This window comes from Hemicordylus capensis, chromosome 17, assembly GCF_027244095.1.
Source record: "Hemicordylus capensis ecotype Gifberg chromosome 17, rHemCap1.1.pri, whole genome shotgun sequence".
NCBI lineage: Eukaryota > Metazoa > Chordata > Lepidosauria > Squamata > Cordylidae > Hemicordylus > Hemicordylus capensis.
The window spans coordinates 13068639-13094962 of record NC_069673.1 but is presented as its reverse complement, the minus strand read 5'-3'; the positions used below and the strand labels follow the sequence as shown (position 1 = coordinate 13094962).

At 48.4% G+C, this 26324-nt stretch overlaps 1 protein-coding gene across 8 annotated transcripts in view; it reads right to left on the bottom strand.

Moving 5' to 3' along the window:
• Nucleotides 1-26324, bottom strand: part of PBX3 (PBX homeobox 3) — a 192268-nt gene that overhangs the window by 113864 nt on the left and 52080 nt on the right. The window contains exon 1 of one of the 8 annotated variants that reach the window (XM_053282128.1): nucleotides 2786-2858. The exons of the other annotated variants lie outside the window; for them this stretch is intronic. Coding sequence (XP_053138103.1) covers nucleotides 2786-2792 — 7 coding nt within the window. The 5' untranslated portion in view covers nucleotides 2793-2858. Of the gene's footprint in view, nucleotides 1-2785; nucleotides 2859-26324 lie in introns of those variants that run through there. 8 annotated transcript variants of the gene reach the window in all.

The window sequence follows — 26324 nt, the reverse complement described above, 5'->3', positions numbered from 1 at the left end:
GGGTTATGGGAGTTGAGGTCAACAAGAGCCCTTTCTTGGAGATGCTGCCAGGGAGGGAACTTGGAGCCTAGATGCTCTACCCAGAGTGGCTCCACCTCCTAAATCGTGATTTTAACTGGTTTAAGTCAAATCCATTTGGGTCTGTGCCATCTCTGAAAGCTGAAAAAGTCCTAGGCCCACCTAGTTCTGGGATGTGAGCAACCCAGGAGGCACATGTATCTCACCCTGTGCTTTTGATAAGAAGGTCAGCATACCAAATGAGCAAAGTCAGACAGCACTGGAAAAGCAGAGCCAAAAAAACAGGGGCCCCACCCTCCAAAAGGGAAACCCTTGCCCAGAAAGTTAAGAGGAACAGGTCACTGGGCCCGAGAGACACTGGTTATGCCCCCTTGAGAGGAGAGCTGGTCTTGTGGTCACAAGCATGACTTGTCCCCTTAGCTAAACAGGGTCCGCCCTACTTGCATATGAATGGGAGACTAGAAGTGTGAGCACTTTAAGATATTCCCCTCCGGGGATGGAGCCGCTCTGGAAAGAGCAGAAGGTGCCAAGTTCCCTCCCTGGCAGCATCTCCAAGATAGGGCTGAGAGAGATTCCTGCCTGCAACCTTGGAGACGCCGCTGCCAGTCTGTGAAGACAACAATGAGCTAGACAGACCACTGGTCTGACTCAGTATATGGCAGCTTCCGATGTCCCTATGAGGTATGCACAGGGAAGAGGCAGAAACACCTCTAGACGCAAGTTCTAGAAGGTTCTGGGGAAACATCCTGCACCGATGCAGATGCAAAAAGAATGGAGAGCTGGATCCTGCCGACAGAAACATTCCTCAGGTTATTTACAAGCCGCTTCTGCTTGTCCGAGCAGAAAGGGGACACCCGAGCACACACCCCTGGCTCAATGAGGGGACCCCATCCCAGTTCACAAAGAAAACGAAGAAACCCAACAACAGCGTTGCATGCTGGGAATTCCTCCTTCTGCCGGTGCTACCGCCGGAGAGACCATTATCCCCTGCTAAACATAACGATGTTAAAATTTCACCTGAGCGGGTGATAATGGCTCTCACTAGCCAGTGATCCAGGACGGTCACACTCTCCACACAAAAAACACACACACACACACAAAAAACGGTGCGCGGCCTACTATACTTCATTACGGTTCAGCGCCTGGTACAGCTCTTGTGGGATTTGCACATGGCCAACCTTAAGAACAGTTCAGCCTCTGATCAAGGTTCAGAGTTGCCTCCGTAGCGGTGGTAACGGGCAGGAGGGGGGGCGGGAGAGGAGAGTTTCCGTCTTTGGTGCCATAAGGTGCCCGGGTTGATCTCCTTAAAGCCCTAGAGTTTTCTCCCAAGCGTGGATTACGCGCAGCAATTAAGTTAATGAACTAGCCGAGGTAACAAGGCGTAATGATCTTCTTTGTCCTTTGAATTCTTATGAACTCCGCCGGTTGCCAATGTGGAGACGCTCTGCGTTCCTGCCCAACCGTGCCACACGCAGCTTAGAACTCGGTGTGTCTGTGTGTTGTGGGGAGGGGGATGATTACCTCCATTACGCCTTCGTGGTTTGACGTTTTTAATTTAAAAACCACCCGTAATATTTAAAGCGCACCAAAATACCCACACTCGGCGAAGCCGCGCTTAAACTCTTGCAATATTTTGACACCTCCAGAGTTATTATTTTAATGCCTGAAAAGATAATGAGATGAATAGGTGGCAAATACATCAAAATATGTGCATGCGGGCCTGTGGCTCACTTTTTAGTTCCAAAACAGTGGATTTCTACAAAATAAACCACAACGCGGGTGTGGGTGGGAGAGACAGAGAGAGAGTGTGTGTGTGTGTGCGCGCACACCGGCACGGTTGAGGATGACTGAGAAATCACACCAGGCAAAAATGGAAAACCCACACACTGATTCACGGCAATCCACCCAGCGCCGACGCTGCGTGATCAATGCTCCTTGGTACAGTGGGCGGGGCTGCCCAAACACGCACCAGCGCTCAGTTGGCTGCACATACTGTCCGTCAGTCTGTCCAGGGGATCAACTTGGACATTAGCATGCATCTTCCAGACAGGGAATCAACTCGGACATTAGCATGCATCTTCCAGACAGGGAATCAACTCGGACATCAGCAGGCATCTTCCAGACGGGGAATCAACTCGGACATCAGCAGGCATCTTCCAGACGGGGAATCAACTCGGACATTAGCAGGCATCTTCCAGACGGGGAATCAACTCGGACATTAGCAGGCATCTTCCAGACGGGGAATCAACTCGGACATTAGCAGGCATCTTCCAGACGGGGAATCAACCCGGACATTAGCAGGCATCTTCCAGACGGGGAATCAACTCGGACATTAGCAGGCATCTTCCAGACGGGGAATCAACCCGGACATTAGCAGGCATCTTCCAGACGGGGAATCAACTCCCAGTGCAGATGCAAAAAAATGAGGGTGGGGATGGAGGGAGAGAGAGGCCCCCTCTGTGTTTTTATTTACTTATTTCTGAAGCAGCCGGCCTATTTATTCTGTTTCTTACTCTGTCCCCCGCCCCCCAATTCTCTCTCTCTCTCTCTCTTTTTTTTTTTTTGCATGCTATAAACCTTTTTTCCTGCGCTTTGCAGAATCCGCTGCACTCTGATCTTTCATCTTAACACATTCCCAGACCCAAATTTCACTTCAATCTCACCTCATCTCTCCATACTACATTAACCCCTGGCAATTGCCTTCCAAATGACCCCATTAAGCGGTAATTGCCTCAGCAGGCCTGCACTCTCGCTTGTAATTCTGTACCTCTCATCTCCCAGACGTTCTCTCAGCATCATTTCACGTTCTGGCTCCCTTCACCAGGCGCAGCTTATGACCTCCCTGCACCGTGGCCGAAATGACTACTAAAAGCATCGCGGAGACGGAATTCCATTACTTATTTTTTTTAAAGTTCTCGGCTTCCCCTAATGTAATATTCTTGGGGGACTGTTGTCAAGGAGACCAAGCACCAGCCATTAAGACCTTTTGTTTCCCTCGCGGCATTTTGTCTTTTATTAATAAATAAATAAAGATAAAGGAGAAGCTCAGCCTCTCCGCTCCGTAAAAGTATTCGGCTGGAAAAGGATACCGGCTGGAATCACACATAGAGAGGGAGAGACACACACGGAAAGGACAAAATGTGTCGCAGCCTGGAGAATCAGCAGGCAAATTAACAACAACAAAAAGGCACAAGATTTTCACAAGGGCATCTCCTGGCAATTAACCATGCACCTTCCTCACGGTGCGGGCAAATGAAGCCAGAACCTAAAGAGGCACAGATGCAAGCAGACCAGGGTTTTTAAAAAGGTGGGAAGGATACGTCCATCAAATCAAAGAAAGCTACAAGTTCATCAAGGATAACAAGAGGAATCTTCAGTAGAGACGGACCGCCAGGCATCAGGGAAATGGAATCTGCCCAATCTCCCACAGTATTTGAAGCTCAATCTGGAGAAGATGGGCCAGGATTAGGGTATCTCAAGAATTGCCTCCCAATATGGACCCGCCCAAGGACTGATATCCACCTCGATGGTACTCCACCAAGCTCCTTCACTGGCAGATGCATGGTTGGCGGGGGCAAGAGGCAGGGCCTTTTTTGTCGTGGCACCGAGAGCCATCACTGCTTGACATTTGGCAGCCAGCAAGAAGAAAACACAGAACAGTGGTCTTTGGGGTGGGGGGGTGCTGCTTCTTAAAATGAGAAATAAGATTTGTCTGGTGTTTCTGGGAGGTTGTTTTTAAATTATCGAGCAGACAGACTCGTTTGTGCGATCATTACTGTGGGATTTGTGTTTTCACTTTAAAAATAATTCAAATCACTGTAAGCCGTCTTGAGTGTCGTACGAGAAAGGCGGAGTACAAATGTCACAAATAAAAGGAAAGTGAAGGAGGGCTGAAAATTACATGGGTCAGTTACGCATTCAGGGGATAAGCTCTATCAAGAGGTGGGGAGCAGCAGGCTTCTTCCAGGGAGTCATTTCTGGGGAACTAGCATGTTAATTTGAGTTCCATTTTAAGGCAAAATGGCCTCTCGTGAATGCTACGGCCTGACTTGCATGCAACAAGTTTTGGAGCGGGGCGACAGTGACACTCCTCCCAGCGGCTACCCCAGAATTCCTCTTCACAGCAGCTGCTCTGTGGTTTGCAGAGAAGACACAGTCAGGTGGATTCCTCATCTATTTTGCAAAGCTCCTTAAGGAAACTTTTCCTCCTGTACTTCAGATTGTTTCCTCACAGCATCTTTGTATACATTTTTAACGTCCACTGCGTTTGGACATGGGTTTGCTTTGGAATCCCAGCTTCCTTGGCAAACAGAAAACAAAAAACAATCCTTAAAACTAAAGTTTCCCCATTGTAATTGACGAACTGAAAGGGTAAGGAAGGCTTGATGGCTTCTCCAGGGTGTCTTGGGGTTTTTATTCTCTTATTTGCCTTTTTGTTTGTGTGTTGGAAGAGAGGGCGGGACAGACAATTGCGGCATTTATTTTTATTTTATTTTATTTGTTTACACTTATCTCCCGCTCTTCCTTTGAGGACCTCAGAGCGGTGCACATACTTATTTTTATCTGCACAACAACCCTGTGAGGTAGGTTAGGCTGAGAGCTACATGACTGGCCCAGAGCCAGCCAGTGAGTTTCATGGTTGAATGGGGATTTGAACTCGGATCTTCCTGGTCCTAATCCAACACTCTAACCTCTACACTGTGCTGGCTCTCACTTAATCCAGGAATGCCAAACCTTTAGTCCCCAGATGTTGCCAGACTACAACTCCCATTATCCACAGCCACAAGGGCTGGAGGCCATCGTGGCTGTGGATGATGGGAGTTGTAGTCCGGCAAAATCCAAGGACCTAACTCCAGAAACCACAATTTTATGCCTATAGCAGGTCATTTTTCACTCACTTGGTCTCTTGTATCTCCCAAATATGAATTCATTCGAGGCAGCAAGCTCCTTGAACACAGAAGCATTTGCTCAGAGCCTATAAAACAGGCGTGGGATATTCTCTAATCATCAGCAACAACCACCACCACCACCAAAACACACACAGAAACTCCTTCCCGAATCAATATTCTGTGCTTAATCCTGAGTACCAGGGTTAGGAAGATCACTCAAGGGGCTCTATTGCATTCCCCAGCATTACACAATCGCGTCATGTATATATTTCAGAGGGACTTGCAGGATTTATAAGTCTCAGAAGTCAATCAATATTAGCCATTTAGGAGCCAAACCTACAGAAAGCTAGGACACAGAAACAGAAACAGACCCACAAAAACACAACCAATCCCACACAAACACAACCAACCTGCAAAGCAGCAGGAGCCAGGGTTGAGAAGGGTTGCTTGAAACACTATTTCTGGGAGGGGTGTGTGTGTGTTGTTGGTTACATAGACATCCCACTTGACCCCGTAACCTTAAGAGTGGGGTAGAGCAGTTTGTCCAAAGACAAATCATTAAAATAAATACGTTTCCCTCTTAGGGGGTTACAAGAGATGGAGCAGGGATTTTCAAAACAGGTACATGAACACCTGGGTGTGTGTGTGTTACTTTGAAGCCTTGTAACAGGTATGTGGAGCCCTCCTGACCCCTGCCATGCTGTGCCACTGGCTCCTGATCAGAGGATTCGTCCTACCAGCCGAGACAACTAGTACTCTCCGGGGAGGGGAGGAGTGTCAGGAGGCATCCCTCCTCCGCAGAGCATCAGGCAGCATTTTCATTGCTGCTGATCCAAGCTGAGGGAGGAGTTACATCTGAGCACCTAGCCAGCCAATCACAAAGAGAAGAGGATGAGGGAACGGCAGGGCCAGGGCAGGAGTCCCGGTCACCAGGCTCCAGAGCGTAGGAGAAAGAAGGAAGCCACAGAATAAAGAATGGTGTGTGTGTGGGGGGGGGTATTTTGGCCCAATTCTAGGACAGATTCATTTGGCTTGTAATTTATTTACCACCAACTCTGGCCCACAAATAAGAGCTTACAATTCTTGGCTGTTTGCATATATGAGAGAGGCGGAGAGAGGGTGGGTTTTAAAGCTGCAAATAACACCATGCAAGTAGTTTCCTGGATCCTAAAAGGATGCTGTTAATCAAAAAGAAGTATATAAATGTATGGCTGATTTACAAACAGAAATATAACTATTGGAAAGATACGGCCACTGTGCCTTCCATATAGAAGGCGGAAGTCAAAAGGTCATTATATTTCTGTTTGTTAATCAACTACGCATACACACACACACACATACACATATGGATGGATGAAATTTATTTTTATTTTTATTTATCAACATATTTTTATACCGCCCAAAACTTACGTCTCTGGGCGGAAATGAATGAGGGATCTTAGCAGAAGTGTTGAGCCAGCAGGGGTGAAACGGGTTTTCTAAAAGGCTGAAAACCCCTGGCGTTGCGCCTGAATCCTCGCACAAGCAGCACAAGAGAAAGCACCCCAAATCACAACACACACGAGGCAAACAGGTTCTACTAGAAAACCATAAAAACGACAACTACCACCACCAAAAAAATAAAAATAAAAATAAATTTAAACACAGCAGCCTTTCAGGGGTTGGGAATTTGACAGGTTTTCTCGCCGCCCCCGGCCCGGCCCAGCGTCCGCGACCGTGCTGCCAAGCGCGAGAGCTGACAAGGCCGCGGGAGGTTTATGGCTGAGTGGGCGCTGCAACCCTAGTGGCCCCCCGGGCAGGTCCGGCGTGCCATCAAGGAAGCCACCGCGGCCTTGACAGCACACGGGTGCTGGAGACGTCCAGAGAGACTCCCCCTCCGACACGCCGGTACGGGGGATGTTCCAACGTCGTCTCGAGCACACCGTTCCGACTCACGCGCAAAAAGCACCACCATTCTGGCGGGTCGCGCTTTGGCAACCAGGAGGGGGCGCGATCAACGTCTTCAGCCGTCCCCACAAAACACGTCCCCCCCCCTCACCGCTTCGTGTGAGCGACCTGGATGTCAGAAATGCATCCATGGTCTTGAGATAGCTCCCCGGTCGCCTGTTGAAAACCCACTCGCCAAGGACAACTCAAAAAAGCATTTAAAAAAAAAAATAATAATGCAAAAACATGCATGTTTGAAAACTCCAGTGCCTCCACCGTAGGAAGCTGCTGCCTCATACTGAGTCAGACTAGTCTATGATCTCGCTCAAGACAGTCTGCACAGACTGGCAGCGGTACTCCAAGGTTTCAGGCAGGAGTCTTTCCCAGCCCTACCTAGAGGTGCTGCCAGGGGTTGAACCTGGAGCCTTCTGCATGCAAAGCAGAGGCTCCACCACTGAGCTGTGGTCCTTTCCCTGTGGTGGTACATCAACAGCTGCTTTATACTGAGTCAGACCCTTGGTCCACCTAGCTCAGTATTGTCAACTCTGACTGGCAGCAGCAGCTCTTCAGGATTTGAGGCAGGAATGTTTCTCGGCCCTACCTGGAGATGCTGCCAGGGATTGAACTGAGGACCTTCTGCCTGCAAAGCAGATGCTCTCCCACTGAGCTACAGGCTCCTCCTTCAAGTATGAAGCTGCCTTATATGGAGCCAGATCCAGTGGTTGAGCCAAGGTCCCCAGTTCAATCCCTGGAAGCATTTCCAGGAAACGTCCGGCCTGAAATTCCGGAGAGTCGCTGTCAGTCAGAGCAGACAATCCCTGAGCTCGATGGACCAACAGTCGGACTCAGTAGGCAGCATCTTCTTGAGTCCTGAAATTGCAAAAACAAACCAACAAACCAACAAACAAACCTATGATCCACTGGTCATGAGCATCCAGGCAGCAAGCAAGGAGAGAAGGCACAGGACCAAAAACAAAAATTAAAAATTGAGAAACAGCAGAAGAAGAGAGCCATATTTCCGGGGACAACGGCACGGCGCGGAAGACCTTTGAAGATGTGCCCGCAGAAGCGAGGAAAAGGCTGGCTGCAAAGGGGGGAGATTTCTTTTATGCATGTAATGCCGCTGAAAACTGATGCTGTGTCAACACGAATGTGTTCTACAGTAAAATGGAGTGTCATCGTCAAAGTGGATCCGGTGTTTCTCTGCAGGCTAGTGCAGTGGCAGCTGGCTGGGGATGAGTGAAGTTGTCAGGAGCACCGAGGTCTGGCTTCAAGGAGGCAGCCCCCGGCACGGCACAACTTCCCCGGGAGAAGCTCGGAAAAGCCTCGGGACTCCACACAGCCACAACCGGGGAGGTGGGGGTGGGGGTCAGAGTCCCGAGGTAGGACATCTGGGACACAGGGAGCTGCCCTCTACTGAGTCGTCCGGCTCCAGCTTGACTACACTGGCTGGCAGCGGCAAAGCTCCTCCGGAGAAAAGGTGATGGCCGCAAGCCACCAATTGGAAGCCTGCTACTACAGACACACAGGTGGCATGGCCAAAAAAAAAAAAAAAAAATCTAGAAGGGGTCAAGGACTCCGCCCATCACCACCGAACCCTCCTGAAATTCGGCGGAACGTTCAGCCCAACAAACAACCAGCACCGTTCCGATTTATTTTTTGAACTAAACTAAAGCTAAAAACAAAACTAAACTCTCATCCAGACGGCCCGGGGAGGGAGCCACATGCGAAGCCGCGGGCCGAGACACTGCTGGTTACGCAGGCCTCGGAGCGAAGGAGTGGAAAGCGAGACAGAGGGAAAGCTGCACCCGGGGAGACGTCTCGGCCGCTCCCCGCGACTTCCCCATCTGCGGAAACCTTTCCGTGGGACCCTTGACGCGCCCGCCGAGGGGAACGGGCTGCATTGACACATCCGGCGTCTCCACTCTTCTGTGACTTTCCCACTTAACGAGGACCGCCACAGGACGGTGCCGGCGGGCGCCGGGGGGATTGCCGAACAGCCCCACAGCTGCTCCGGGCGTCCGAGGGGAGACGTTCAGAAGTGACAGCTTGGCAGGCCGAGAGGGTCCCGGCCTGCCAGCGAGAGCGGACTCGACAGAGTGGATCGTGGGCTCACTCCTGCGTCCCGTTTCAGGTTCCCGGAAGACTTGAACGGGGAAAGAAAAGAAAGTATGCCTCAACCGGAACATAGGGAGCTGCCTTCTGCTGAGTCTGACCCTCGGTCCAGCTAGCTCAGGACTGTCTACACTGACTGGCAGCAGCCCTCCAGGATTTCAGGCAGGGGTCTTCCCCAGCCCTAGCTGAGGATGCTAGCTACCGCCCCATCCTCTAAGGCAGGGATCCCTCAACGTTGGGCCCCCAGATGTTCTTGGACTTCAACTCCCATAATCCCCAGGCCCAGTGGCCTTTGGCTGGGGATTATGGGAGTTGAAGTCCAAGAACATCTGGGGGCCCAACGTTGAGGGATCCCTGCTCTAAGGGGAATCTCTTACCACACCCATCCAAATGCAAACCAAGGCAGACCCTGCTTAGCAAAGGGGACCGTCCAAGCTCGCTACCGCAAGACCAACTCTCCTCCCCAAGCAGAGCTCTACAAGGCTGAACCCGGACGGAGCCGGAAGTCCCAAACACAACACGGCATCCTCGGGGGCTCACGAAGAAGCACAGTCTTGCAGCATAGGGCCCAGAAAGTGCAGCAGTCTGGCACGGTCTCGCTCGGAACGGCTGCCTTAAGGCACCTGGGAATCGGAGCAAGTTTGAGGCTGCAATTAATCTGGTCGGTGAGGGGTGGACAGGGGAAATTAAAGCCCCCACCCCACCTGCACATCTGCCAGGCAAGAGCGAAATTCTTTTAAAGCAACCTGTGCATTTTTCACAGAGAAAGAGAGAGAAAGCCCATTCCAGGTTATGTTGCTTCGTTCCAGTGCGACATGCTCCTTTATTCACCTGTGTAAACACCTCCCCTGCCCTCAATCCATTTGACAGGGTGTATTATTAATAGGTGTACGCAGTGCTAATTGGGGCATGCTGGCAAACTTGTGATTCCCCCCCCCCCACACACACACACTTCTTTTTTTACTACTGCGGGGTTTGTAATATTGCCCAATTAGTCCAATTCCCATGATTCAAGCGGCATCAAATCTGCAGACGTTACAAGCCCCGCGGCAAATGTGCAGACGTTACAAGCTGGCCGTAAATCTGAAGACGACTCCCCAAAGCTACATATATTGGACAAGAAAGAGAGGAAACACAATTCTGTGGCTTGGAGTTTAGTGTTGGGCTCTTCCTGCCAGGCTCCGAATTCCAGACTCCCTGCCCCAAGGAGGTTACAATATAAAACTCAAGAACAGCAACGGCCAGCGATTCTGTTGATTTGCCAGACTTCCGTCTTCACCTGTGTGACTGTGGTGTGTTTCTTCTGGTCAGTGCCTCACGCCCGGGGAGGGGATGGATTGATCACTGCCAAATGAGCCTCATTTCCTGTACTGTATTGACACTACACCAGTGTGGTGTAGTGGTTAGAGTGCTGGACTAGGGCTGGGGAGGCCTGAGTTCGAATCCCCGCTCAGCCACAAAACTCACTGGGTGCCTCTGGGCCAGGCACGTATCTCTCAGCCTAACCTACCTCACAGGGTTGTTGGGGAGATAAGCATAACCATGTATACCACTCTTGGAGGAAGAGTGAGATAGAAATGTAAAAAAATAAAATTTAATAAATAAATAAACATTGACAGAAGACCACCTCATTTTGCTGGGATCAGCCTGGACCTAAGACCTCTGCTTACTGTTTCTTTCAAACATTTGTTGAAAAGCAGCATATAAATTGTTGTTGTTGCTGCTGCTGTTGTTGTTATGGTGCAACAGCACCTTAATGTCTGGAATGCCAAAGTTTGAACAGGTATATGTCCCTCCTTGCATAAGAGAACAAAACTCTACATGGATACACACAGAAGAAAAAGAGAATCACCACATTAAAAGGTGCCTCTTTGCCAAGTTAGCAAGGGTTATTTGCTTTTCAGGATGCTATGGAAACCTAGCTCTCAACCCTAAAACCCCCGCAAACCCAAAATCGCCATTTATACCCGGAGAACCATGAACAGCCAGCACCACCTAGCCCAAGAACTGCCCATTCCACTATCCCCAAAGTACACTTCGAGCCGGGTAGGGACAGGATAGAGACCTGAGTCTCGGCAGATCTATTCTACACTCTGTTTGCATCACTGGGAGATCCGGGCAATTTGCAGGAGATTGTCAAGATGGTTTGATTCCCAATTTTTTTAAAAATTGCAAAAATAACATATTTTTTAAAATTGCAAAAACCTCCACACATACCAAATTCGATTTTTTAATCACTCATCCAGCCGTCCCCAGGTACAACATTTTGATAACCAGATTGCTGGTTCTGTTCTAACGTGTGTGTGTGTGTGTGTGTGTGTAATTTTGCCAATTATTTACACATCTAACTTTGAGATCCTTAGGGGAAAGATAGGACACCCATTTCCAAATACAAAAACACCATATTTAATCAAATCCAAGATAAGGCTTTCCCCCAGTTCTTTCCTTTTATTTATTGGGAGGGGGTGATTGTTGTCATCTTAAATTCAGAATCCTCTTTCTTTGGGGTAAATACAAGTATAACTTTTATTTAATAATTTATTTAATTTATTTATTTTATTTTATTTTATTTATTTATTTACTATAACTTGTATTTAAGCTCTCTTTTAAGGCATCATCTTAAATCCAGAGTCACCTTCTATTCAGCTAAATACGGTATTGATTTGTTGTTTACTGTATTTGCATATTGCCTTTTGTCTGTTTACACCACTAATAAAATGAGGAGGAAGAGGAAGAAGGGGGAGAGGGAGGTGAGGAGGAGATAGAAAAGGAGGAGGAGAGGAGGAGGAAGAGGAGGAGAGGAGGAGGAGAAGGAGAAGAGGGGGGAGGAGAAGGAGTGGCCAATGATAGTAATAAAACCTATCAATTATTACCATTTTAGAATATAGTTGGACTGGAAAATGCAGGTCGTCCCAGTGGATGGCCCATTGGTGCAACGGGTAATAAGTTCCCCCTCCTCAGACACCATTTTGCTCTTGCTTCCGCCCTCCCACCATCATCTTGCACCTGTTTTGTTAGGACTTTGGGGGCGGGGGGAGGAAACTGATCGCAGAAGCCTGATCGCAGAAGCCCATGTCTAATTTCGGAAGAGACACACGGCAAGAAAGGACAGATGACGGAACTCTAGCCGGACAAGAAGTGCTGCTGGAAACGGCACGATATTCTCTCCAGCCTGGCAATCACCCACCCCTTTTGTACAGGTAAAAATGATACAAAGCAGAAGCCGGCGATAAATTCCCCCTTTCAGTTTTAATCAGGCTTCCTGTTGTACAAGCGCAGCAGACAGTGATGCGTGGAGCTGCCTCCCAACTTCGGCTCACCTTTGCAGTTCCACTGGGGACGCCGTGTCAAGATTGTTCAGCTTTTTTGATGAGTGCTGCGTGGATAACTAATGTGTAAATGCAGATACGTATAGAAAGCAGTTTTGACAGTGATGTATTGCAACTGGTTCCAGATGTCGGCACGGGATGCTCGGCCAGGCACCTGGGGCCCGGCGGCTGCTGGAGAGACGCAGCCACATCATAACAGTCTTCAGCTCAATCAGAAGGCTTTTAACTCCCCAATTATAATCTTATTAACAGCCACCGTCACTCGGCCTCCCGCTTCTCCCCACTGCCAGGACAACTGGAAAAATAGATATTTCTCTTCCCGGACCTTAATTCAAACGTGAAGAGGCCTCGCGGTCAGGATCCGGGTTGCAAGGCAAGCATTTCGGCTTCTCAGTGGGGAGAACTGGAACTAAACACGTGTACTGAAGAGCTGAAACTAGAGTCCCACCCTATGAGCCAAATCGCACAGACACACACTAGTTAAAACTTCTCTAGCTTCAAAGGGAGGGCTTTTTCCCTAATTGTTTGGTCATTCTCCTTTGGAGAATTTGGAGTTCCAAGATAAGCACTATTCAGTTGCAGAATCCAAAGTTCTGAGATAAGCACTATCTAGTCGCGGAATTCAAAGTTCCGAGGCAGGCGCTATCAAGTTGCAGAATTCAGAGTTCCAGAGACAGGCACTATCTAGTTGCGGAATTCGGAATACTTGGACAGGTGCTATCTACTTGCAGAATTCAAAGTTCCTTAGCAGGCGCTATCTACTTGCAAAATTTGAAGTTCTGACATAGGTGCTATCTAGTTACAGAATTTAGAGTTCCAAGAGAGGCGCTATCTAGTTGCAGAATTTGGAGTACTAGGACAGGCACTATCACTTGTGGAATTCAAAATTCCTTGGCAGGTGCCATCTACTTGCAGAGTTCCGAGACAGGCGCTTTCTTGTGGCATTTCTTAAAACCTCTGAGGCCTGTCAACAAGAGGCTCGAGGCTCCTTTTGCAGCCTGGGTGCCTGTAAACCTGACAGTCCTCAACCATGAGGACTAGAAGTTTGCCCTTGGTTTTTAAATAAAGATGCCCCCCAAACCGGGCTCTTCAAGCCATCCAGATTGTGGGCTGTCGCCACATCTTGTGGCAGAGAATTCCACAGGTTGATTAGGCATTGTGTGAAAAAGTACTTCCACTGGTTGGTCCTAGATTTCGTGGCAATCAATTTCTATATCAGGTGATGTCTGTATCAGGCAGTATAGAAATATGAGAGAGATAGAGATAGATAGATAGATAGATAGATAGATAGATAGAGAGAGAGAGAGAGAGAGAGAGAGAGAGAGAGAGAGAGATCACTCTCCTGAACCTGTGTGGGCCCAGGATTTAGCACAACACACATTCGCCTCCCAAGAATGACAAAGCAAACCAACGCCTTGCTTAGCTCAGCATGCAAAAAAGTACCTTTGCATTTTGCATTTAAGCATCCCTGCTTAAGTTTAAGAGTCACGTACACATAGCACACACCCTATCTCTATGGGGGCCTGCCCTCTCGAATTGTGCTTCTGGCTGGAAGTGTGCTATGAGGAAAGTGACGGGGAGGGGGGGGGCGAGCCAGCATTAGAAACAGGGAGAGTCTAATTAGCTTGATAGGAGTCACCCTCCCAGCACCATTAATGCTAATAAGCTGGGGTGAAGCCAGGACTAACGGCAGCCCCACGCAGGAGAGAAAGCGTTTAACCTAAAAAGCCTAATAAAGTCGCCTTCCTCCTAGAAAGGGCTTGTCGCTCTGCTACATCATCAGCATTTGGGTCTAAAGGGATTCCTTCCTCCTGCAACAACCTGTCTCCCTTCGCTTCTGATACAAAAGCGCCCGGCTCCAATCAAAGGCACCTCTCCAGGGACCGCCCCGCGGCGCCGTGTGGTTTTGATATCAGGCGCTCCCGCATTGATCAAGATAGCAGCGGAAGCGCGGCTGCTGCTTAGCTGGGAACAAAGAGGGAGACCTGGTGTCGCTGGGTTGCCTCTATCACATCAGAAGGGGCAAAGAGACTTTTAGCTGGGAAAGGAAGCCGAAATGCGGGTTGCCAGCAAGAATGTGGGGGCGGGGGAAACGGGTCTCTGCAACAAATCTGGTGCCTCTGATCGCATCAAGTGAAAAGTCCTAGCAAATGGATCGAGGCCGATACGGTTTCGTGATCCGAGGCTCGGACGAGGGCCAAATCGAAGACGACTCTGAATTTAAGACAACCTCCTTAAAAATACAGGTTAAATACAGCTCCAATTGCATTTACCTGAAAGGAAGAGAACTCGGAATTTAAGACGACCCCCTGATCAAGAACATTAAAGAACATGGGGGAAACCTAGTCTTCGATTCAGGTGAATACAGAGTCAGATCCTTGGTCCATCCAACTCTTGGAAGAATGGGCGTTCGGGCACACGGGGGCAATATGAGTGCTGTGATTCTTGTTAGCCGTCTTGCGCAAGGTTAATAGGAAAGGCGGGGTGTAACTCCCTGAAGTAAGAACCTAAGAACAGCCCTGCTGGATCAGGCCCAAAGAGGCCCATCTAGTCCAGCATCCCGTTTCCCACAGTGGCCCACCAGATGCCTCTGGGGAGCCCACAGGCAAGAGGTGAGGGCGTGCCCCCTCTCCTGCTGTTGCTCCCCTGCAATGGAGATCGGGAGGCATCAGAGGTGGGATGTCACCGATAGCCAACAAGACAAGTAGCCATCAATAGTAGCCTGTCCTCCCAGAATAAAAGCCCAGAATTGTCCACACTGACTCGCAGCAGCATTCAAGGGTTCTACGTCTTTGCCTCCTCCCCCGCCCCCCAGCCTTGCATTTAAAAAATAAAAAAAAAGATCTACCTGTAAAATTTTATTACTAGCACAGAACACGCTACTGAATGGTGCCGGATAGCCCGCCAGTGATAAACTGTTAAGGGGTTTGCTATCTTTATGGGCCACCTGCGAGACGTCCTCCTGCCTAGCTGCCATAAACCATCTGGGTAGGACTGCGTGAGGTTTCTCTGGGCCGTTCTGGGCGCCGGGAAGAAAACTGGGCCGAGGGATCTTCCCACTGGCCGTGGGCTTTGAGGATCAGGAACTGCAAGGTTGGAGACGTACCCTAAAGAGCTAGCAAGCGTAGGGAACGCTATACGAAACACCTGGGCAAGATTCTCCTTCCAATGATGATGGGTGTTTGCATAGGAACACAGGAGGCTGAGCTAGATGGTCCAAGGGTCTGACTCAGTTCCATCCCTGGCAGCATCTCCAAGAAAGGGCTGAGAGAGATTCCTGCCTGCAACCTTGGAGAAGCCGCTGCCAGTCTGCATAGACAATACTGAGCTAGACAGACCAAGGGTGTGACTCAGTATATGGCATAGGCAGCGTCCTATGTTCCTATGTACTGCAAAGCTCTCAACATAAAGCAGAGGTTCTCAACTTGTGGTCCTCCAGATGTTGCTGAACTACACCTCCCATCATCCCCAGCTAAAAGCTATTGGGGGTGGGAATGGAAGTTGTAGTTCAGCCAACATCTGGAGGACCATAGGTTGAGAAGCCCTGCCCCAGAGAGCATGTTCGTCAGAGCAGGAAGTGCATCAGGAAAGACCTGGCTGAGGGATGGCAGAGTATTCTGCTCCAGGCCTGGAGGGCACCCCTTTAAGGAGCCACTCGCTGCAGAAGAGAGGCGGAGCCTGAGGGAGGGGTGGAGCTTGGGAGGAAGTCAAGGCCAGAACCAAGAGAGAGCTCAGAGGGAGCTGGGACTCTGTGAGAGCAACTTGTTCTCCTGGAGCTCTCCAAGGTCCTGAAGAGCAGCAATGACAGGACAGGTCTCGGGCCGAGACTCCCAGCTTGAAGCCACCCCAGCTGCCGCCTTTCCTGGCAACTCAGTTCCGACACGGGTGCACCACAGATCAGGCCCATGCAAGCCAAGTCCTCACATTACTATTTTTCAAATCGTTTCTGAGCCACAGCAATCTTATTGGAGTCCCAGAGCACTGACAGCACATGATACAGCCACCTTGCTGGAGGTTAAATATAACATAGGAAGCTGCCATATACTGAGTCAGACCATGGGTTTATCTAGCGCAGTATTGTCTACTCAGACTGGCAGCGGCTTCTCCAAGGTTGCAGCAGGAGTCTCTCTCAGCCCTATCTTGGAGATGCTGCCAAGGAGGGAACTTGGGACCTTCTGCTCTTCCCAGAGCAGCCCCATTAGAGGGCTCACACATCTAGTCTCCCATTCATATGCAACCAGGGCAGACCCTGCTGAGCTAAGGGGACAAGTCATGCTTGCTACCACAAGACCAGCTCTCCTCCCTCAATAACTAAGCACTGCTGACAGAAGCAGTATGCGTTGTGAGAGAGATTCTTCCTCCCCACAAAGGAAAACATGTTCAAGTCACCATTTGGAACGGATTCCCTTCATCCCCGCTCCCCACTACAAATGCCAAGAAGATTGTGCAGAAAACTTTTCAAGTGTTTTGGGCAAAGTGGGGGAGAGGAAAGCGGGGAGAGAGCGAGCGAGGGAACAACACACGGCGTCCTCGGGGGGGCCCCAAGCCGAGAGGGCATAAAAATGCAATTCGCAAGCACATTTGCCGGCAACGTTGGGAAGCCGAAAGGGCGTCCTACGTGCGGCGGAACAGCCTCATAGGTGAGCCAAGCCAGGCAGAAACATTGAGATCATTCAAGAAACAATTAGAAGCCTTCATGTGGGGAAACGGAGGCCTTGAGAGGGAATGCCCCCTGATGCTTCAATGGGTTTTTTCCTCAATGGAAACGACATTCTTCCCTACCTCTCACACATTGGCATGCCTCTTTGCCAGGCCTGGGCAGTGAGTTGTGAAGAGCCTTCACGGTTACCAGTATTCTTTGAGGGGGGGGCAACCCCATTGGCAATAGTATGAGGAAGAGAAGGGGCTAGAAGGCATCCATTTCAGTCTCAATCTGCAAGCAAAACACAGTTTATTTGCTATTTATCATCTCTCCCAGCCCTATCTTGGAGATGCCAGGGAGGGAGCCTGGTACCCTCTGCCTGCAAGGGTGCAGATGCGCTTCCCAGAGTGGCCCCATCCCCTAAGGGGAATTTCTTACAATGCTCACACATGAAGTCTCCCATTCAAATATAAACCAGGGCAGAATCTGCTTAGCAAAGGGGACAATTCATGCTTGCTTCCACAAGACCCACCCATATCAGGCAGCAGCGATATCGGAAGATGCTGAAAGGCATCATCTCATACTGTGCGGGAGGGGGCAATGGTCAACCCCTCCTAGATTCTACCAAAGACAACCACAGGGTTCTGTGGGCGCCACGAGTCGACACCGACTCAAAACTTTACTTTACCACAACACCAGCTCTCCTTCCTTGAGGCCTCCCGATAAGGAGCCATGATGTCTCAAGTTGCAGGTCTGAGGGGACCAGCTGTGCCAGGTGAAATAGCATTCTGCACATGCTCAGAGGTTCCCTGGGGGGGGTGGCACCAAATCCTATCAGGAATGGCTGAGGGAGCCAGGTATGTTTAGCCTTAAGCAGAGAAGAGATGGGGTAGCCGTCTTCAAAGACCTGAAGGGCTGTCGCTCAAGAGGAGGAATAGACTAGTTCTCTGCTGCTCCTGAGGACTAGAAACACGAGTTGTAATTAGAAGGAAGCAGAGGCTAGACACTGAGAAGACATTCCTAAAGGAGGGCTGTTTGATAACGGGACGGTTTGCCTCATGTAGGGGTGGGATCTCCTTCTTCAGAGGCTTTTCCTTTCTGCACCTGCACGCACGATCGCATGGTGAAATCAAACACCGAACCCCAGCTTTTCATGCTCACTCTCTTTCCCTTCCCGCTTCCATCTTATGTCTACATGAAGCTACGGTCTGTACAGCTCAAAGGCACAGCCCTCCCCGACGTGGGATCTCGCGGCACAAACGGAGCAGCGCCTGTAGTATCGAATCAAAGGCCAGGCGAACAGCAAGATCACAGCAGCCCTGCGAACTCGGGGAGAGGAGCGTCCCGGGGAAAGAGAAGCGCACTACAAAGCCGGGCTTACGCGCCGCAAACGGAGAGGCGAGGAAGCGACACACGCAGCATCTCCGAGGCGCAGACATGAGAAAGGAGGCTGCTTTCAGAAGCCATCTCCGGCAGGGGAGAGCCCCTCCCAGGTGATGGAGCGGTTGCTATGGCAATGCTCTTTAAAGAAAAGCAGCTTCAACCAGCCCATAAAACCCATTTACTGATTATGCTGTCGGAAAAGTACACCTCGCCCTCACCGCATGGTAGTTTCGGTGGCCTCCCGACCACCGGGATCTCCACCTGGGACACAGCCAGGTGTCTTTCCAATACTGTCTCTGCCTCCTCTTGAAGGTCTTTTTGGACTCTCCATTGCATTTCTGTTTCAGCAAAGCACCCAAGACCCCGAGGGAGACCTCCGTGGCAAGGGATGAGGCAGGACTGTCCCACTGCTCCTGCTGGCTCCTGATTGCCCCTTGGGTTTAGCTCTGTTGGACCTGGATGTGGACCTGGACCCTGGTCGCAGTATGGAAATGGCTTCTCTCACTGCAGGATTGCCCCGATGGGGCAATTCACACTTTGCCTGAACAAACCCAGATGACTTTTTGGCCGTTGAGCTTTTGTGAAATGCGGAGACATTCCCCACTGGTTAGGCGTAAGAACATCAGAACAGCTCTGCTGGATCAAGCCCAAGACCTATCTAGTCCTGCATCTTGTTTGCCACAGTGGCCCACCTTAGCTTGTAATGTCGCAAGAGGAAGTTGAGAACTTCCTTTGGCCGAGAATAGAGTAGGGATAACATGTCCTTTTCCGACTCCTGCCCAAGCAAAGGATTCTGGGATAGATTCTGAACCAGTATTGCCTCTCACAGGGATTCCCAGATGGTGTTGACTACAACTCCCAGAATCCCCAGGCAAAAGCCATGGCAGCTGGGGATTCTGGGAGTTGTAGTCAACAACATCTGGGAATCCCTGTTAGAGGCAACAGTGGCCTGAACCCCAATATTTTAAGTAAGAACATGCAGCCACTATTAACTATTTCTGAAAGTGACTGACAAGACAGTGAAGTGTAACCATCGTACTCCAGCAGGTATGGTGTAACATTCCTCACAGGGGGTGGACACCGGTAAAATGTTGACAAATCTTCCCTTAAACAAGGAGATTCCTTCGGCAAGATCTTTTAAAATAAGATTAATTGGGCCTGAGGCAGAGCTCAGTGGTAGAGCGCCTTTGTTGCATACAGAAGGTCCCAGGTTCAATCCCTGGCAGCATCTCCAGGTAGGGCTGGGTTAGGAGAGACCCCTGCCTGAAACGCTGGAGAGCTGCTGCCAGTCAGTGTAGACAACGCTGAGCTAGATGGACCAAGGGTCTGACTCAGTATATGGCAGCTTCCTATATTTAATCATCATCATCATCATCATCTTTATTCGTTAAAGGTAAAAGTAAAGTGTGCCGTTGAGTCGGTTTCGACTCGTGGCGACCGCAGAGCCCTGGGGTTGTCTTTGGTAGAATACAGGAGGGGTTTACAACTGCCAAATCCCATGCAGTGTGAGATGATGCCTTTCAGCATCTTCCTCTATCGCTGCTGCCCAATATAGTACCAGCGGGGATTTGAACCAGCAGCCTTCTGCTTGTTAGTCAAGCATTTCCCCACTGTATCATTGGCTTCCAAGTCAGAGGAGAGGGAAATAATTGTGTCCAAACATCACCAGAAGAAGTTGGGAAGTCAGGAAGTTAGGGCACAGCTCGCGAGGCAGTGGACAGCATTTGACAGACACTCACTTCCAAGTTCAAGTCCAACACTAAACTTCAATTCAATTCAATTCAATTCAATCTCTTTATTACAATCACTAACCGGTACAGAAAAAGAAATACATACAGAAGCCCAATAAGATTCATCTAAAGTAAGATATATAGTTACTCTAAAAAATTTTTTAATCAGACTAAACAGTTCATCATAAGCTCCTGGCGAACTTTAAGGGCTATCAAACAAAACTTAGCCGCATTAGAAGGTAAATTATATCATTCTGATCAGCCAAAAGGTAATTAAGATAAAAAGAACCGGAACTCCTTGGATGGCAGCTTCTAAAAGGTGTTATATATTTATGCCGCAGATCTCGACAGAATTGACAGCAGAGAAGCACATGAGCCCTAGTTTCAAAGCTAAACTTCAAAGAAATCCAGCATTCCTATTTGGGACCATGTGGAAGTCCGAGCTGGAAAGATCCCGACCAAATGATTGACCTGCAGCTCCTCACACCTGGTCTCATGCTACATTTATACCACCATCTGTTCCTGCATTTTTCCAAACTGCCCTTTCCGATGACCTCTCCCTTTCGCCCAAGATCTGTGCCACATGAAGGTGAACTAAACAAAGTTTTCCTTCTCTTGTCTTGTCAAACACCCATTCGCCAGCACGAAATTCTGATTTCACCCCCTTTTTTAAAAAAAGTCAAAATTAACACAATTCTTCATTGCACAGTTTAAAAATAACTCCACTATTAATGCAGGGCCTTTTAGTTAATCACTGGCTAATTTACTCCTGACAGAAAGTAAATTCCACTATTTTCTGTGAGGCTTTATGAAATTGCCATCATTTTTAATTAATTCTTAATTAAAATATATTACACCACAGCTTCTACCCATCTCTCTTGATATTCTAACATAATCAATTCAAGACCATTTACATATCATTAATTAAAAGCCTTCCCCTCTCATCCTTAAAATCATAATGAGGCTCTATTTCTCATTAGGAGTCTTTAAGGGATAAAATAACAATACCGACAAATATGGACGGAAATTTGAGGGAAAACACCCCTTTTCACCTCAAAAACCGCCGAGTGGACATTGACATCAAGGGACGTTGCCCCACTTTGATCAGATTCTCAACTTCTTGCGAGATTTTTGATTCAACATCAACATCTTCCCTACATCTCAAGCACAAGATAACAGGAGGCTTCTCTTAAGGAAAAGAAAGGGCTACAGCTGTTTGACCCCACAACAAAATGAAGAGGAACATCGTAAGCTGCCATATACTGAGTCAGACCATCTGTCTATCTAACTCAGTATTGTCTACACAGACTGGCAGCGGCTTCTCCAAGGTTGCAGGCAGGAATCTCTCTCAGCCCTATCTTGGAGATGCTTCCAGGGAGGGAACTTGGATCCTTCTGCATGCAAGCAGGCAGGTGGCCTTCTCAAGGTAGCCCCGTCCACTAATGGGAATGTCTTACAATGCTCACAAATTTAGTCTCCCATTCAAATGCAAACCAGGGCAGACCATACTTAACAAAGAGGATAATTCATGCTTGCTGCACAGCAGGGAAATGCTTGACTAACAAGCAGAAGGTCGCTGGTTAGGATCTCCACTGGTACTATATTGGGCAGCAGTGATATAGGAAGATGCTGAAATGCATCATCTCATACTGCGTGGGGGGGAGGCATTGGTCAACCCCTCCTGTATTCTACCAAAGAAAACCACAGGGCTCAGTGGGCGCCAGGAGTCGAAATCAACTTGACGGCACACTTTACCTTACCAAAAGACCCATGTTAGTTACAATGCACAGTGTGTCAAAACTGTAGGCCACAGTCGGAGACTCAGGTAAATCCAAGACGACTTGTCTGGGAAGAGCAGAAGGTTCCCAGTTCCCTCCCTGGTGGCATCTCCAAGATAGGGCTGAGAGAGATTCCTGCCTGCAACCTGGGAGAAGCCGCTGCCAGTCTGTGAAGACAATACTGAGCTAGATGGACCAATGGTCTGACTCAGTATATGGCAGCTTACGATGTTCCTCATCCGTAGCGCACAGGTGTTAATCGCATAACAGCAACCCTTTTGTTAACCATCTCTCTTCCTGGAAAACGCCGCCATCGTACAGATCTAAACATACTACAAAGGACACGTTATTTGAAACAGAGAGCCGTAGAGCTGTCAGTAGCAAGACCGGAAAGTTGAGTCTAACTAAAGCTTAGGCTGCCCACTTTCTGCACCAAGAGTGCTTCCCACTCCGGGTGGACTCCCCAGACTTCGGAAGAGAGGGATCCGGCGTCTCACACATCAAAGTTACACGCATTGTTGTTTTCTAGTACCTGCCAGCCCAGGATGAAATATACCACATTTATTCTTGTAAGGAAGGGCTGAAACAGACAAGATAGTTCCAATAATTAAATTCCGGAGCCAAGATGTGTTTTACGCATTCGTAAATGAGCTGTGATATACGACGCTGCTGTAAAGAATTACCATTTATTGGTAATGAAAGGTAAAAATTAACCATCTATTCATTCTCCCCTCCCCCCCCCCACCAATCCTAGAAGTTTAAGACTGCAAATGCTTGGTGAGATTTATGGCAATACGCAATGTTTTAATACCTCTTTTTCTCAATATTTTGGTGCTGGGTTATGAAATTAATACAGCCTTGGCTATGATTGCTTTTATGCCTGGTGTACAATAAAATTTCATTGCAGGAGGATTTCCCCCCCCCTTCTCTTTCTTTTCACACCTTGTTCTGCGAAGGGAAGAGCACACACTTGAAAAAGACGTTTAATTTTTTTTAAAAAAAAACATGCCAATCTTTAACGTTTGTGTATCGTTTCATTTTCTCTTGATGTGGCTGGTTGGGGTGTGTGTGTGTGTTTGTGTGTGTGTGCACGTGTTTAAAGAACTTCACACCAGTCTTTAACACTTGTGCATCTCAGGACCTGCTCACGACACTGCCATTGATTAAGATCCAGTGGGCGAGGTCTGGAAACGGGATCTTTTTTGTTGTTGCCCCTTGGTTTTGGAATGCCCTCCAAGACGCCCTCCATCATGCTCCCTCCCCCCAAGTTTTTAAGAAACACATATTTTTAGAGAGGCATTTTAGTTCTTATTCTTTGCCTAACCTGCTCCCCTGCTAACTGGGCAAAGAGGCACCTTTTTAACGTGGCGATTCTCTTTATTTAGCAGGGGGAGAGCAACTGGCCCTATCCACCCCCAGCACAGTACCTCCAGTGATGAGGGTGTCTATCTTAGTTTTATTTTTAGATTGTGATCCCTTTGGGGGACAGAGATCCATCTTATTTATTTATTATTTCTCCATGTAAACCACTTTGGGAACTTTTGTTGAAAAGCGGTATATAAATATTTTTTGTTGTTTCTAGTCTGTTTTTAATGTCTAAATCCGTTTTCCATTGGGTCTTGTTTTTAACTGAATTTTATTAATTTTATATTATATTATTAATAATTATAATTTATTATTGTTGTTGTCTGTGAACTGCCTCCAGAAGTATCGTACTGGACAGGTGGGATACAAAAATATCAACTAAAAGAAATTGTCTATCATCTCAATTTCTCTTCCTACTTCTGGGTGTGTGTGTGTGTGTGTGTGTGTGTGTGTTTAATCATCACTGTTATTAATATTCACAAATTCCAAGATGGAAACAAGGCGATGGAAACGGAACGGCAAAGCCAGACAGATAACAGCACAAGTCAAAGACAAAAGAGGAAGGCGGGGTGGAGAGGAAGGATCGGGTCTGTGCCTTGGAAAATGTTATGCAGATATATTGTCACCAACATTAACATTATATCTCAGCGCTGCGTATCAGGCAAATCAGATTTATATCACTGTCGTCTGCCGATCGCAGGTGCTCCTCCACAGCTTGTCAAGACAGCCTGTCTGAGTCTTCACACGTCAGATAGAATCAGAGCACTTGGTGTTTGGGTCTGTTGACAGCAATTTATTTTGATATGTTGTCACAATATGGAATTCTTCTCTGCTCGGCACAGGGGTGCCAAGGAAGTCCTAGTGTACTTTTCCAGCTGCCAGATGCTACAGGTATGAGAGCAAAGGGGGGCATTTTGGGAGGGGGTGTGACTTTTTTTTTTTTAAAGAGGGTGGTGTTTGGAAATCTCAAGCACCCTGGAAAACGACACAGTCAAAGCCCGGGTTCCTAAGATCATACCTGTGGAATTCTGGGCTTCATAGTGCACATTTACAAACGATGACACCCAGGGCTTTAAAAAATAAAATAAATAAATAAACCTGCAGCCAGATACAAAATGTGTTGTTAGTTGTGTGTGGGTTTTTTTTTAAAAAAATGCTGTTCCAAAAGAACATTTGTGCAGTTGTGGGGGGTGGGGGGAATCCAAGCCATGCAAAATTTGCATCGTTAGAGGCTGTAGAAGTGACAGAGGAGGAGAATTGGTCTTCTGGTAGCAAGCATGAATTGGCCCCTTTGCTAAGCAGGGTCTGCCCTGGTTTGCTTTTGAATGGGAGACTAAATGTGCGAGCATTGTGAGGTCTTCGCCTAAGGGGATGGGGCTGCTCTGAGAAGAGCATCTAGGTTCGAAGTTCCCTCTCTTGCAGCATCTCCAAGGCAGGGTTGAGAGAGACTCCTGCCTGCAATCTGATAGAGTTTCAGCCCTATCTGGAGATGCCAGGGAGGGAACTTGGAACCATCTGCTTCCATGCAAGCTTGCAGTGGCTCTTCTCAGAGCAGCCCCATCCCCTGAAAGGAAGATCTTACAGTGCTCATGCTTGGAGCCTCCCATTCAAATGCAAACTAGGGCAGACCCTGCTTAGCAAAGGGGGCAATTCATGCTGGCTCCCACAAGACCAGCTCTCCTCTCGTCTTCAGATTTCAGAATGTCTGCCACTGAGGAGACATTCCGTCGATTGGACTACATTTCAGATCACTGAATACAGAGCAGATACGGATCCATCCCTGGCAAAATGTGGATTCTCTGTCCTTGCATCAAGTCTATCTCCTGTCGACGCCACAACGGCAGCAAAACCAAGCCATGGTCAGTTACGCCACATTTGTGTTTGCATCCCCAGGAGTGCCGTTCCACATCATTGCCAGACTGTGGGGTTTTAAAGGTGTTTCTCTTTTAAAATGCAGCCCTGGTCTTTGGTGCAAAACATTTGCCAGGCAGTTTGCTTTGCAACAACAGCATCTGAGAACAACCTCCGCTACCACAGAGCAAGGCAGCAGAATAAAGACGGCAGGCATTGGAATGCTGGGTTTTTTCCCCAACACAGGTTTTGAAAAACAGTCTTTGCCTGGAGCCTAGAAGATGAGCACACTGAATTGAGGGGTCACCACCAAAAAGGCATTGCACATCTAGGTGTAGGAGATATGCCAGGTTTCTCGGGTTTCGTGCATTTCTTTTTTCATTGTTGCTTGGTGTTTTGTGGTGTTAATGTTTAATTGATTTAAAGGGTTTAAATGTAACTTGGACAGAATTGTTTGGCATTTTAACGGTTGTAAACCGCCTTGAGATGGGCAGGTTCGAATCCCCGCTGGTACTATATCAGACAGCAGCAATAAAGGAAGGTGTTGAAAGGCATCATCTCATACTGCATGGGAGGAGGCAATGGTCAACCCCTCCTGTATTCTACCAAAGAAAACCACAGGGCTCTGTGGGCGCCAGGAGTCGAAATCAACTTGAGAGCACACTTCCCCTTTATCACCCTGGCTGAGGGCATAAACCAAACACTCTGAGGGAGCAGAGGTGAAAAGACACAACAATTCAAAATCCCAAGCCAAGAGTGAGAGCGGAGCGTGATAGATTTGAGGAGAAGTGCATCACGATGAAAGGGCAACAACATACAGCAGAGCCTGGGTTCACAAATTTGGGTCCTCAGGTGGTAATGGACTACAACCCCCAACATCCCCTGTCACTGTGGTCACTGTGGATGATGGGGTTTGTAGTCTGAGAGCATCTGGGGACTCGGGTTTGAGAACCCCCGGCAGCAAAAGGATAGGAGTGATATTGCCTTGATATTGTGAACAATATTGAGGAAAATATTTGAGTCGGGGATGGAATTCCAGGAATATGAACACAGGCAGCTGCCTTCTGCTGAGTCAGGCCGTTGGTCCAGCCAGCTCAGTATTGGCTGCACTGACTGGCAGCATCTCGAAAACAACTCCATCTTTCCATGCTCAAGACCCCAGAGGGCATAAAAGACAGACAAAGACAATTACAAACAAACTTCGAGGAGGGGAGACAGAGTTTTGTTTATTTCCATGCTGCTTTATCAGAGAATAAGAATCAAGTTACAGGACTGCATTGAGATGCAAGTTTTGGGCA